The 11,213-nt window shown below is 48.1% G+C and overlaps 4 protein-coding genes across 4 annotated transcripts; 3 read left to right on the top strand and 1 right to left on the bottom strand.

The window, feature by feature from the left end:
- Positions 1–303: 303 nt before the first annotated feature.
- Pmar_PMAR019932 (hypothetical protein) lies at positions 304–1,092 on the top strand (the record flags this gene model as incomplete). Its single annotated transcript, XM_002786207.1, has 4 exons — positions 304–387; positions 441–557; positions 609–733; positions 792–1,092. 4 exons carry the CDS (start codon positions 304–306, stop codon positions 1,090–1,092), a joined length of 627 nt encoding a protein of 208 aa, XP_002786253.1.
- A 3,543-nt stretch (positions 1,093–4,635) lies between these two features.
- Pmar_PMAR019931 (conserved hypothetical protein) lies at positions 4,636–6,418 on the top strand (the record flags this gene model as incomplete). The annotated part of the gene is made up of 10 exons (XM_002786206.1): positions 4,636–4,720; positions 4,780–4,871; positions 4,922–5,025; positions 5,096–5,191; positions 5,296–5,353; positions 5,399–5,504; positions 5,892–5,959; positions 6,015–6,100; positions 6,141–6,213; positions 6,266–6,418. 10 exons carry the CDS (start codon positions 4,636–4,638, stop codon positions 6,416–6,418), a joined length of 921 nt encoding a protein of 306 aa, XP_002786252.1.
- Positions 6,419–7,599: 1,181 nt separating this feature from the next.
- On the bottom strand, positions 7,600–8,494 carry Pmar_PMAR019930 (conserved hypothetical protein). Its single transcript, XM_002786205.1, has 4 exons — positions 8,343–8,494; positions 8,226–8,298; positions 8,082–8,178; positions 7,600–7,752 (listed from the first exon to the last, which is right to left on the bottom strand). Exons 1-4 carry the CDS (start codon positions 8,461–8,463, stop codon positions 7,609–7,611), a joined length of 435 nt encoding a protein of 144 aa, XP_002786251.1. The 5' UTR covers positions 8,464–8,494; the 3' UTR covers positions 7,600–7,608.
- A 191-nt stretch (positions 8,495–8,685) lies between these two features.
- Pmar_PMAR019929 (40S ribosomal protein S9, putative) lies at positions 8,686–9,552 on the top strand. Its single transcript, XM_002786204.1, has 4 exons — positions 8,686–8,712; positions 8,821–8,968; positions 9,035–9,268; positions 9,320–9,552. The coding sequence occupies exons 1-4, from the start codon at positions 8,688–8,690 to the stop codon at positions 9,477–9,479; spliced, it is 567 nt and encodes a 188-aa protein (XP_002786250.1). The 5' UTR covers positions 8,686–8,687; the 3' UTR covers positions 9,480–9,552.
- The last annotated feature ends 1,661 nt before the right edge of the window (positions 9,553–11,213 follow it).

Genomic DNA, 11,213 nt, shown 5'->3' with positions numbered 1-11,213 from the left:
CTACATTTGATGGGGAAATTTGGTTTCGCGCGCGGCGGAGTTCCCGCCCGTCCCTGATGCTTAATTAGCGCGAAATTCGAATTCCAATCTTCAAAAGACTTTCCGTAGCTCGATGCTGAGGCTTTGCCAATGATCAGCTTGATAATGCTGTGATTAGTAGATGATTGAGCGTTGAGATACTCCTCACTGGACCGGGCTTGTTGAGAACACAAGTTCTTATCGGGTGAACGAAATTGTGTATGTTGTATGTTGTCCCTATGAGCATGTTAGAGAATCCAGTTTTGGTACTGTTTCATCTGTGCAATGGTCTCCTTTGCTCCCGGCATCGTGACTTTATTGTTTACTTTATCTTCAGCATTGGCCATGCAGACGTTCTCCAGAGCTAAGGTGGTCGAGAGAGTAGCGTGATCTGCTATTCTATTCCGACATTTGCTTATTAGAGTGATCCTTCGGTAGAGGATCGGCTTGATCGTCTGGAACGGCAGATGGCCGATGTGGTCAGTCAGATGTCGGAGTTGACTAAGACAACGTCGAAAATTACTGGTCTTACTCGGAAGGTAAATTTTGGTAGCATTGGTTCTCGTTACGGATATTTCTACTCATCGCAGGTGAGCGCCTTCACCAATCAATGCTTCGCTCAATACGTAGATGGCTTACTGTCACTTGGCCGTACTGAGGATTATTATCGCGTGGAATGGAGCGCGAGTGAATCACAGAGGACCTCAACTTTCTGGTGATACGCACCCTTAATGGACGCTTGTCCGGTCGTATTTCTCCCTCATTTCTTGCAGGAAATATAACAAGGGAGATGCGATGTTCGAGTTCGTGGATGGATCACGCAGAGAGCAGGTCGCAGGACCGTACAAGGAGTTGCTACCCCAATTTGCGAGCGTCAATGCTTTCGCTTACGTGACCTCCACCATAGATAAAATTTTGAAAGAGCACATGACTCTCGAGTCTTGCTCCAAGTTATTCGATTTCATCGAACAAAATCCTCCCCCGGGTCACCAACCTGGGGGAGCCTGGATTGGCAGTTTCATCGCCGGTCAGATGAATGAAGCAATGGATCTCGCAAGGAAATACAAACAATAGAGTGTGGCCCGAAAGATCTTCTCCGTGTTCGCATGTGTTTGATGTTCGCTTGGAGTGTTGTTGCGTTCATGTTGTTCACATGATGGTAATCTCCGCTGCGAATGCTTTGATTGGTCGAGAGATCGTGGCGGCTTCGATCGTGAGAAGTAAATCTGTCTACTCTAGTAGGCTGTCGTGGTGTGTGTTGACCATCACCGATATTAGTGTCTTTCAGTTTAGTGTTTCAATGTGGCGAGAGTGAATAAACTGGTCTGTGAATGCGTTATGAGTTATGCTGCTTGGCCCCGGTGATCGTTGCTGTTGATGTCTCGTCGACTTGGAATATCGATGGACGCGTGGGCGAATGTGCGCTAGAGGCTGATGCGATTATTTTGGGGTGATCGACGAGTATTTCGAGTGGAAGATACTATAGCACTGACTGCGGGGTTAGAGTGATAGTACTCGAGATAGTTGAGGAAGACGCAAGATTCGTAGATCTAGGGTGATTGAATTGTCTATTGCGGCCGTTTCTCGGCGGTTTCCTCGGTGTGATATCTTTTGTAGACATCGTTCTTTCACAGTGATTTGAAACTGTTGCAGACACCAGAACTTATGCCAATTCCTTCACGACTTACATTGTTTGAGTGTTCTTGATGGGACGCGAATTTCGATGAGTGCAATTTTGGTTGGACATTTCTCGACTGCTATCAAGAAGTGCGTGCCTTCCCTTAATGTCGCTTCCTTCGAGCTCGAGAACTCGTCGTACCCCTCGTCCGAAGGTTGCCATGGCCGCCCCCATATCGATTCCTGAAGGTATTTGTGAACGGTTTCGTTTTGAGAATTGTTCGACTGTTCGCTTGGTGTCGTGAGAATATGAGCGAAAGAGTCGCAGATTCTTCGTATTTTCAAGATGACGTTGAAGGTCGGAATTGACCTTGCACATGGGCTTTCCCTCAGTGTTTGTTCATCACTTCTATTGGGAGTTTTACTGTCTTTTCTCCAGACAATCCTTTGGCTTATCGAGAGCAGAGCCTTGCGATGGGAGAGAAGATTGACTTCACTCGGGACTCAGTTTATACCGTACCGGCGAAGATCGCGAATGACGAGAATAACAACAGCTTACTTTCCAATGTAATGCGGTGATTTGAGTCTCTGTGTAATCGCACCTTAGATCGATTTCCGGCGCGACACGATGGAGGGAAGATATGTAAGTCTCTGGCCTTGTCGATCTTCTCCATCTTTCTGGGATATGCGGTTCCATCTCCTGAAGTTCTCATACTTGACGCTAGTTTCTTATCTCTATGATTCATTCGGCGTATACAATTTCATACTTTGACTCCTGTGATTTAGTCTATCACAACTCAAGGACCAAGATTCTCTGACGCCGACCTGAGTCCGAAAGACCCAGCGAGGTGCGGTGCTTTGGGAGGCCTGGAGACGATCGAAGAAGGGCAGGAAGATTCCAGAGGCTCAGCGTATGAGAAGGTAGGCGTCTCGGCCCGAGACTCTCGGGTAAAGTCTGGGTTGAATTTGTTGATCAGAGTGGTAGTTCAAAGCCTCCAATTGAACCTTGGCGATCCTCAATAGCAGAATCAGACGATTTGGCGGGAGACATTGACGGAGTTGAGTGTAGCAGTCGATCGAGCGTAGGCGATTTGGAAGAAGAGTGGTATCCACGGGTGAGATCAGATAATGAGTCTGCCGCCTCTCCTACCCAAAGCAAGTCTGATTGGTTCTAACATCGGTCCTTTGGCAAGCCGGATTGATCATGGTAGGTTCTATTGTGGAACAGTTGGCTTTGTAGCATACAGGAATGACGCTCGTTCCCGTTATTTTCATGAGAACGTTCTTGGCAAAAATGTTAATTCCCACATTCTGCAAATTTCGATTCATTTCTCTCAACTTCACGTCGGCGATTGGTACATGTATGCGAATCTCATCTTGTACGACTTCTTGTGAGCGAATTCTCCCTACAGAGTCCTTAGCGAGTATCATAGCAAATCGACCCAACCGCTCCACTACAGGGGATGATGAACTCGAGGCGAAGAGGAGGAAAATGTAAGACAGATTGAATTGAATAGGATCGCCGAATGGGCATTCTGCGTTATTCGTGGAGTCTGGCGGCTCAGAATCCGGATGGGTCTCGTTTTGGACCCATCGAAAAAGTACTACCTGTTCTCTTCCTCTGAGGAGAATTGAGAATTATTGAATTCCTTGAGAGTACGCGCTAAAATATAGAGGTTATGTCATGTTGACTATTACATGTCTTGAGGGAAATTTTAACAGTGGATGTAGGAATTTTTCGGGACTCAGGAACGCTCGTGAATTGTCAGGTCGCAAGCTCTAAGCTGTGCCGATGCGGACGATGATGAGGTTTATCGTCCTTCCCTGACTATGGCGAGAGCGTTACAGAAATATCACAGTTTTGGTCATGTGTATTCGAGTGTAGAAGAGTCTCAGCCGGAGAGCGAAGTGAGTGCATATCAACGATCTTGGGAATCTGTGGCACTGCAGGTTGAAGGCGGCCAAGAGTGCGAAGAGCTGGAAGTCGCCGAGGAAACCGAGGGAGAGGTTGGCGCTGGTGACAATCAAAACGATAGTGATAGCAAACCTGAGGGAGAATCCCCGACAGTGAACCCTTCCCCGCCGAATACCGTGACTGCTTCGCCACAACGTGAGTTGGAAGGTTCGGTTCTTTCCGTTGGTTTTTTCTTTTTACGCATTTTTATGTTCATCAGATATTCCTTCGCCGCCACCCCCGGCTCCCACAGCCAAAGGTTCTCCGCCGATCGGTTTACCATCGATGATGGGGAAAGGAAAGGTGAACTAATCGATGTGAGGAGCAATCTGGAGTTCCCTCTAGGCACCACCGCCTCCCTTGGCAGTAGGAAAGGGAAAAGCGCCTTTCCCCAGCCCACCAGGAATGAAAACTGGTGAATCAACAGGGATCTCGGCCCAGTCTCATAGGAAGCGTTCAATAGGTAAATCTCCGCTTCCGCTGAAAGCGCCAATTAAAATGGGACCGCCAGTCGCACCCCTTCGACCTCTCTTTTGGACGAGCGTCCCGATGGGTAAGCTCTGCCCAAGCTAACTTTGAGATTCTAATGTCGTACCTTAGGTCCACGGGAGAGACTCGAGAATAACTTCTGGAAAAGTGTCAAACAGGTAGAACTCTCCAGTTTGAAGCTGATCGGTTCTGTAGTTCGCCCCCTGCTGTTTCAGAATTGCAAGATGATCGACGAAGATACGATACCGTGGTGCGCTGAATTCGTACATGAGGATGAATTGCAGACGATGTGAAACTATTGCAGGGGGTCCTTAGCGAGCTTTAAACATACCGGTCTAGGTTCGGACAGAATGCAAGCAAAGTGGCTGGAAAGTCGGTCGGTAATCGATCAGTCGCCGCACCGCCTCGTCACGGGCGGAAGGTTCTCAAACTCCTGGATGACAAACGCTCTCACGTAAGCCTATGAAAATATGATGTTATGCGTCGTACCGGGCTTGCTCGGTTGGATATTCGATTTTGAATCCGTTCTATGGGAGAAGTACCGATTATTTTGGCAGATGTTAGCCATCGCTTTCCGACCTCTGCCTGAACCCGATGAGCTGGTGAAAATTATAGCATCGGGGAATGTCGCGGCACTCACAGGTGAGGGAGAGAGCTGTTTAGGGATCCGGAAATCACCGTGGAGGTCCTACTCGTGTCAGGTACTCAGCTGAGTATGCTTGCGGATGAAGTGCCCACGCCAGATTTTGTGGAAGAGCTGGCGGCGATGGAGACCAGGAGCCTTCAAGAGGGAGTTCAGGCGAATCTTATTAATCTTGAGGATTAGTTTTTCGCTCTGCTCAGACTCAAGCCCAATGGGATACACCGGAACAGTATCTCGTGGCTTTATCGACCGCCGATGATGCCCAAAGTGTGTTGACAGCATGGGCATTTGGGGCGAACGTCCGGTGAGTCGGTGTGTGATCTCATCGAACTTGAGGTAGTCTACGAGACATGATCGCGATCTGTTGTTCACAGGGATGGTCTTCTGGTGGATGTCAGCAAACAGCTAGATGCTTTGGATGCCGCGTGCACTGGACTGAGAGAGTCCAGAGAATTGGTGGATCTGGTCAGGTGAGTCAGTCATTGTGAGCTGTGAAAGAGAGATCCAGAGACCATGCACGTCGTTTTCATGAAATAACCTAAAGATGAATGGCTTTCGTAGTAAATTATTTCAGAGTGATGCTATCGATCGGCAACAGAGTAAATGCTAATACAGCGAGAGGCGGGGCAGAGGTATTCACTCCGGTCGATATTAATCCTCATGAAACTTGTTATCAGATCCTCAGTATCGATTCTCTCCTGAAGTTCGACAGTGTCCGCAGTCCCTGTGATCCCACGATGACCTTGCTGAGATATTGTGTACAAACTTGGAAGAAGAAAAACGGTGGGTGATCAAATATTCGGCGTTGAGTACCCGATACGGGAAGCTATTCTCCTTTTACCCTCCCCGCAGTGTCCAGATGAAAAGGATGCGTCCTGAATTTATCATTACACTCGAATGCGGTTCCTCGGCCTGATTACTCGTTACAAATATCATCGTCACTGTGGATGTCGCGGAGAACAGCGACTACACCACATGATATCAATATCAGGAATCTAGCCCAATCTTTCTCGAAAAGAGTACTCTGCAACATGGAATGGTTTGTGAGCCGAATCCCACGCTCAGTTTCACATTTAGCCCCAAAGTCCTCAACGAACCAGCCGTTTTCCCTTCCATGTTTCTTTTGATGAATCGGCAGATGAGAGAAAGCTCGCGTATCATTCATGCCAGGTCGATCGCCGAGCATGATTTCAATGTTCACTAAGTTGCTGACCCCGGTGACCAATCCGAAAACGAAGGTACGGGCCGGCTTATTCGTCGTCGAAATTTCCGATGATCAATACCATTGCTCAGATTCCGGACATCAAGGAGGTCGAGAACGACGTGAAACGCATTGCTGAGCTATCGAGAAAAGCGAAGACTCTGTTGGAACGTTTGAGGTGAATTCGCGGGAACCTGCTTCTGTGATCGACTCTATAGGCAACAACCGAATTATGAGAAGGAAGTTATCCCATTGATCGAAGACGGTATCAAGAAGACAGATGAACTGCAGGTGAGCGCAAGCGTCAATCACCTCACCCGATCATCCATTTTGTTGCTTACAGGAGCGCCTCAAGAAGACGATGATGAACTGGAAGTTAACTCTGCAGTATTTCTGTGTGAGGAACGAGACTCCAATGGCCGAGAAATCAGACGAATTTTTCGATTTGATGAAGAAGTTCATCCTATTAGTTGGAAATTATGCTGCAATGGATTAGAATTAATACCTGAAATGATGCTGATGGCGATGAAGCATGCTCTGGAATTTGTTTTGTGTTATCGGGAGTATTGTATGGAAGAAAGCGTTATGTAACAACCGCATAGACCCTGCATGTCATGATTGTCCGCTCCACAGTATCTGGTAGGCCATGATGGTCATGTCCACAACCCGTTCGATCCACAACTTTTCCAGAACTTACGCGACGGCAGGAATTGGCTCGTCATGAATGGGAATTGACAGACAAGGACGCGAACGATCTAATCCTGAGAGAACAACTTGGAATTGATATGCTGGAGGAGCGAACGTACGACCAGTTCGTCGATCGTAGAGTGAGAGACGACACTAAACCCAACAGCAGAAACAATATGAGAGCCGGCTCCATATCCCAAAAAAGGCCCACGGAAATAGTTTACAAGCATAATCTCATAAATTCCTTTTGGCAATTCTGCTCAGTGACAGCAGCCTCATTTGTACCGAGCACGTGTGTGCAGAGTTAATGAGCGCATTATAGGGAAATATCTTTGTGTTGCGGTGTAGCATACACTACAGGTATTCCGACGTGCAGGAGATATCTCATCCACCTGTTGAATTTCAGTTAACAGATTTCCGTGGTTCATGCGCATTGGCAATGATTGGCTGTTCATATCTCGTGGTTGCGAGATTTCTTGCCGACGTATTGTTTCTATCTCCATGTGCGGAGATAGATTCCATTTCTATCTTTGCCGTATCAAGCCAGCGTGTTTCTCAAATAAGCGAACATGGAAAAGCAGGAGATGGTAAATGCCTGTTCGTAATGTGAAAAAAACTATACCTTAAGCAGCATGAAGGAACTGGCCAGTGGCCATACAGCTGATTCACTGAAACATGGAGAATCGACGTATTCGGAGGTCTAGTCATAACACTATGAATCAATGATAATAACCCAGAGGCATCAGCATACCATTGTCGACCTTCGCGACACTCATCCAACAGATAGCAAGTAACGTGAGTACATCGACAATCTGTGGCGAATTTTTGATGCGAGGTCTCGATTACACGCAGAAGCTACCTAATCGACAAGAGCCTATCCGATCGATACCAATCGGGAGGCGAGGAGTCGGACTTGTGCCGTACTTGAAACAAATTGACCAACAATAATCGGGGTATCATCCAAACAATCTTCATCTTTTTAAGGCGAAACGATAGGTCTTACTCCTTAGCCACGCGATCAATGCTCGCTAGACTAGTCTTTTCAAGCTGGTCGAACTTCGGCATTGCGTCTCGGACACACTTAGCGGCACAACGGTCAAACTCGGCCTCGACTGCCTTGCGCGTCTCTGGATTCGCCATCAGCTGAAATGAGGCGCGAACTGTTATCATGCGAGAGAAGCGCTCCGCTAAACGAACGGTATGCGAATAAACAACGCTGAGTATAATGAGTCAACGCACTCCACACCCTTCCCAGGGAAGCGCAGCCCATCACAAGAGCGATAGTGATTTCATGGCTAATACGCAAGTGAATCCAGCTTCTGTAATAAGCCGTCTCATCGATTCACCAAAATATGATGATAACAAAGGAACGTGCTCTGAGTCGTAGACCACACGGTCGCGAAAGAATAAGAAACGCCCATGCGATAGCGAGGATCTTGGTATAACCGAAATGCACAAATCTAGCAAATCACCTCAGAATTGCTGCCGCTAGCTGGCATGCACGCGTTGACGCAGGACTGTATCATGTTGCTGACCGCTTGTGAATCATGTTGAAGCTCCTGTTGGAGCCTAACCACAACAATAGTAACAGAGACGAGTCAATGACGAGTAATTACTTCATCGCAGGCTGAGCCGCGTCCTGCTGGCATCGTTCAACAGCCTTATAGTCATCACCATTGGTATCGAAACCTAAAGTCTGCGATGTTCAAATAAACTAGCGAGCGCGACAGTACATTTGAGTGTTTGAGCGGCTACTTTACGACCGACCTTGAGAAGGCGGATTTGGATGAGATCGGACATCTTCTCGACTTTGGCGTTCAGCTCGCTCTGGGCGTTGCGGAACTCGTCAGTCATGGATATAGAGAAACACGCAATAAGGACGACTGCCAGCCCGTGAGAAATTAACCACAAGTCCATTACCCCCAGTGACATGACCTCCGAATTGACTCGAGAAAAAAAAACTGTTCAACGACCACGGGGTCGATCAGTCGGGCGCGCGCGTATCGGAAAAAGCATCGATCGGCTGATCGATAGCCGGCTCGAAGCCTCACGGAGGCCTACTTCACGCCGCAGCAGCCATGGGAATCAAATCCTACCGAAACTGTAATAAGGGATAGGGACAAGGATGCGTCCATCGATGTGGAGCTGCGGACCTCGAGCATATCTCGGCATCTCGTTGAGGGGACGTCCGGTGTATCATTAACTTTTCAGACTCAAAGACTGCCAATACCCCTCGTCGCCCCTTCGAGAAGGCTCGTATCGACTCTGAGCTTCAGATTGTCGGCGAGTACGGCTTGAAGAACAAGCGCGAGCTTTGGCGTGTGCAGTACACTCTTTCTAAGATCCGTGCCGCCGCTAGGTAGTATCTGGGAGGTCCATCGTTTGATTCGCAGTAATCTCTATCGTATATCTTCTTTTGTGTTAGGCATTTGTTGACCCTCGACGAGAACGATGAGACCCGCGTCTTCCAGGGTGAGGCTTTGCTTCGTCGTTTGGTTCGTTTGGGTCTTCTTGGTGAGGACGAGCGCAAGCTCGATTATGTTCTTGCCTTGACTGTCAACAAGATGCTCGAGAGACGTCTGCAGACTAAGGTCTTCAAACTCGGTCTTGCTAAGAGTGTCCATCATGCTCGTGTCCTCATCAAGCAGAGACACATCAGGTAGGCTTCGGATTCATCGGGCAGTGTCATCTTTATCGTTCTTTCTCTCAGGGTTGGCAAGCAGATCTGTGACGTTCCTTCCTTCATGGTCCGTCTTGACTCTGAGAAGCACGTTGACTTCGCCCTCACCTCGCCCTTCGGAGGCGGACGCCCTGGTCGCGTAAAGAGGCGCAACGCCGCTAACGCTGGTGGTGATGATGATGAGGAATAAACAACAGATAGTGTTGATTGCCACTCGTAGCAGCTGCCGGTAGTGTCGTGATTTGGTTTCGCGGCTAAAACGACGAGTGCATGTGTTGAGTTATCTCAGTGATGAGGGGAGGTTTATTGGTTAGTCAATGCGCTAGTAACTGCCTTGTCAGCACATGCCTCGGAGGGGTTCGTATCGGGGTGTGATTTCGCTCAATTTCAATTCCTTGAGGATGACTTTCCAACTCGGATCTGAGGCTAGACGAGTTTAGAGAGGGAGTGGCTAGTGTACGTGGTTCACTAAGACATCTGAATGGTGACCATTGGCACCAACTGTCCGATGATACGGCCCTTAACTGCTTCGCATCATTCGAACTTTCATGTGGCACGGAGGAGCACCAACATCCATGCTATCAGGACCGTGAGGGTTGTGTGTTTTTACCTTTCCCGCATTCCTGTACCAAGAACTTGTATCTGTCTAGCGATCCACATCAAAGCGGTGTTCGAAGGCTAGCAGTACGCGGCAGTCACTGAGTTATTCCATCGGCATTTCAATGATACCTGTGGCGACAGTTGCCAAAAAATTCGTGTCGCGGGTAGTTGATAGTTTTCGCGAATAGACCGTCTGTGATAGACCCTCATGACGAACAAGGGAAGCACGCATTCATCCGTGAACCTCGCAGGTTCGATCCCTGATTCAGGCTTTTTGTGGAATTCTTGGGAGTAGCCGAGCACAGCGCTAGATTTGCATGTCGTTTCTCACGTGACGTTGGTGGGTCGTAATCAATGAGCCGCTTCCTGTTTATTGATCATAAACATATGTTCAGTGTTCAATGACTTGTGCTGCGTGATCAGTCCCACCATTTTGTTAGATTATCATTCGCTCTCTAGAACAATTGGTTAGCATATCACTTGGGAGAAGTCAAACATGCATGAGGGATTTGAATTGACAAGCAGTCACTGTATGTAGTTCAACGCCCATTCGTCTTCTTTGTTTATAATGTGGAGCTCATCAGCGTCAAGCTCATGGTCGTCGTCATGGGCGCCTGATGATGATACAAACACTGCGAGCGCTCCGGACAGCGCCGCGTCAGATGCACAAAGCACTGCTTTCAAAGGTGCCACCAAGACCATCACTGAAGAGCGATGCAGGACGGACCCAACTTCGGGTAATGCTGGGAAGTCGAGCTTTTGATCCTCTGTACCTTCGTGTAGTGCGAATAGTAATAGAATATCTGTATTCTTTCAACGAGTACTAGACTACATTGTGGTACTGTATCTTTCAACAAGAAAAAACTGAATCGGAAATTCTATGAGAATTACGTTCCTGGACAAACTGGTTGTGTTCCTTGCAGAGACGTTATTTGATTTCAGGTGAGACGCGATGCGAAAAAATTCGCCGTTTATTCAGACAAACCCGCCCGGGTGGACCGATGGAGGAGGTAACAATCTCAAGCACGGAGATTGTCAGCAGGGAACTGTTGCATTAGGTTGAATCCACACGTACTGAGAGTAGTGCTCCTCGGCAATGGTCCTCGCTATTTTCGGGAGTTGCTGATGGGTCGGAGGACAGGGAAAACACTCAGGTAGGTCATATGTCACTCGTGCGCTGAAATGAGAATTGTCTCCAGTATTTACCCAAAACATGGATTTTATGATCAGGATGAACACTTCCCCGTTGTTGACGACAATGGCCGTCCAGTGGGGAGAGCTATGCTCCGGCCACGATCGGCTTCGAGGGAGGATGGACACCATA

The sequence above is a fragment of the Perkinsus marinus genome (assembly GCF_000006405.1).
Source record: "Perkinsus marinus ATCC 50983 genomic scaffold scf_1104296931854, whole genome shotgun sequence".
In the NCBI taxonomy this organism is placed as follows: Eukaryota; Perkinsozoa; order Perkinsida; family Perkinsidae; genus Perkinsus; species Perkinsus marinus.
Note: the sequence above shows the minus strand (reverse complement) of the source record. Positions and strands in the feature narration are given on the sequence as shown.

What these genes read in the sequence shown, in the direction of transcription:
- Pmar_PMAR019929 (XM_002786204.1), top strand. Translation starts at nt 8,688, where the DNA reads ATGGGAATCAAATCCTACCGAAACT. An exon ending in AAGATCCGTGCCGCCGCTAG is followed by an intron (nt 8,969 to 9,034) that starts GTAGTATCTGGG and finishes CTTTTGTGTTAG; the next exon opens with GCATTTGTTGACCCTCGACG. An exon ending in ATCAAGCAGAGACACATCAG is followed by an intron (nt 9,269 to 9,319) that starts GTAGGCTTCGGA and finishes TCTTTCTCTCAG; the next exon opens with GGTTGGCAAGCAGATCTGTG.
- Pmar_PMAR019930 (XM_002786205.1), bottom strand. Translation starts at nt 8,463, where the DNA reads ATGACTGACGAGTTCCGCAACGCCCAGAGCGAGCTGAACGCCAAAGTC. An exon ending in AGCCGCTCAAACACTCAAAT is followed by an intron (nt 8,299 to 8,342) that starts GTACTGTCGCGC and finishes CGCAGACTTTAG; the next exon opens with GTTTCGATACCAATGGTGAT. An exon ending in GCGGCTCAGCCTGCGATGAA is followed by an intron (nt 8,179 to 8,225) that starts GTAATTACTCGT and finishes TGTTGTGGTTAG; the next exon opens with GCTCCAACAGGAGCTTCAAC.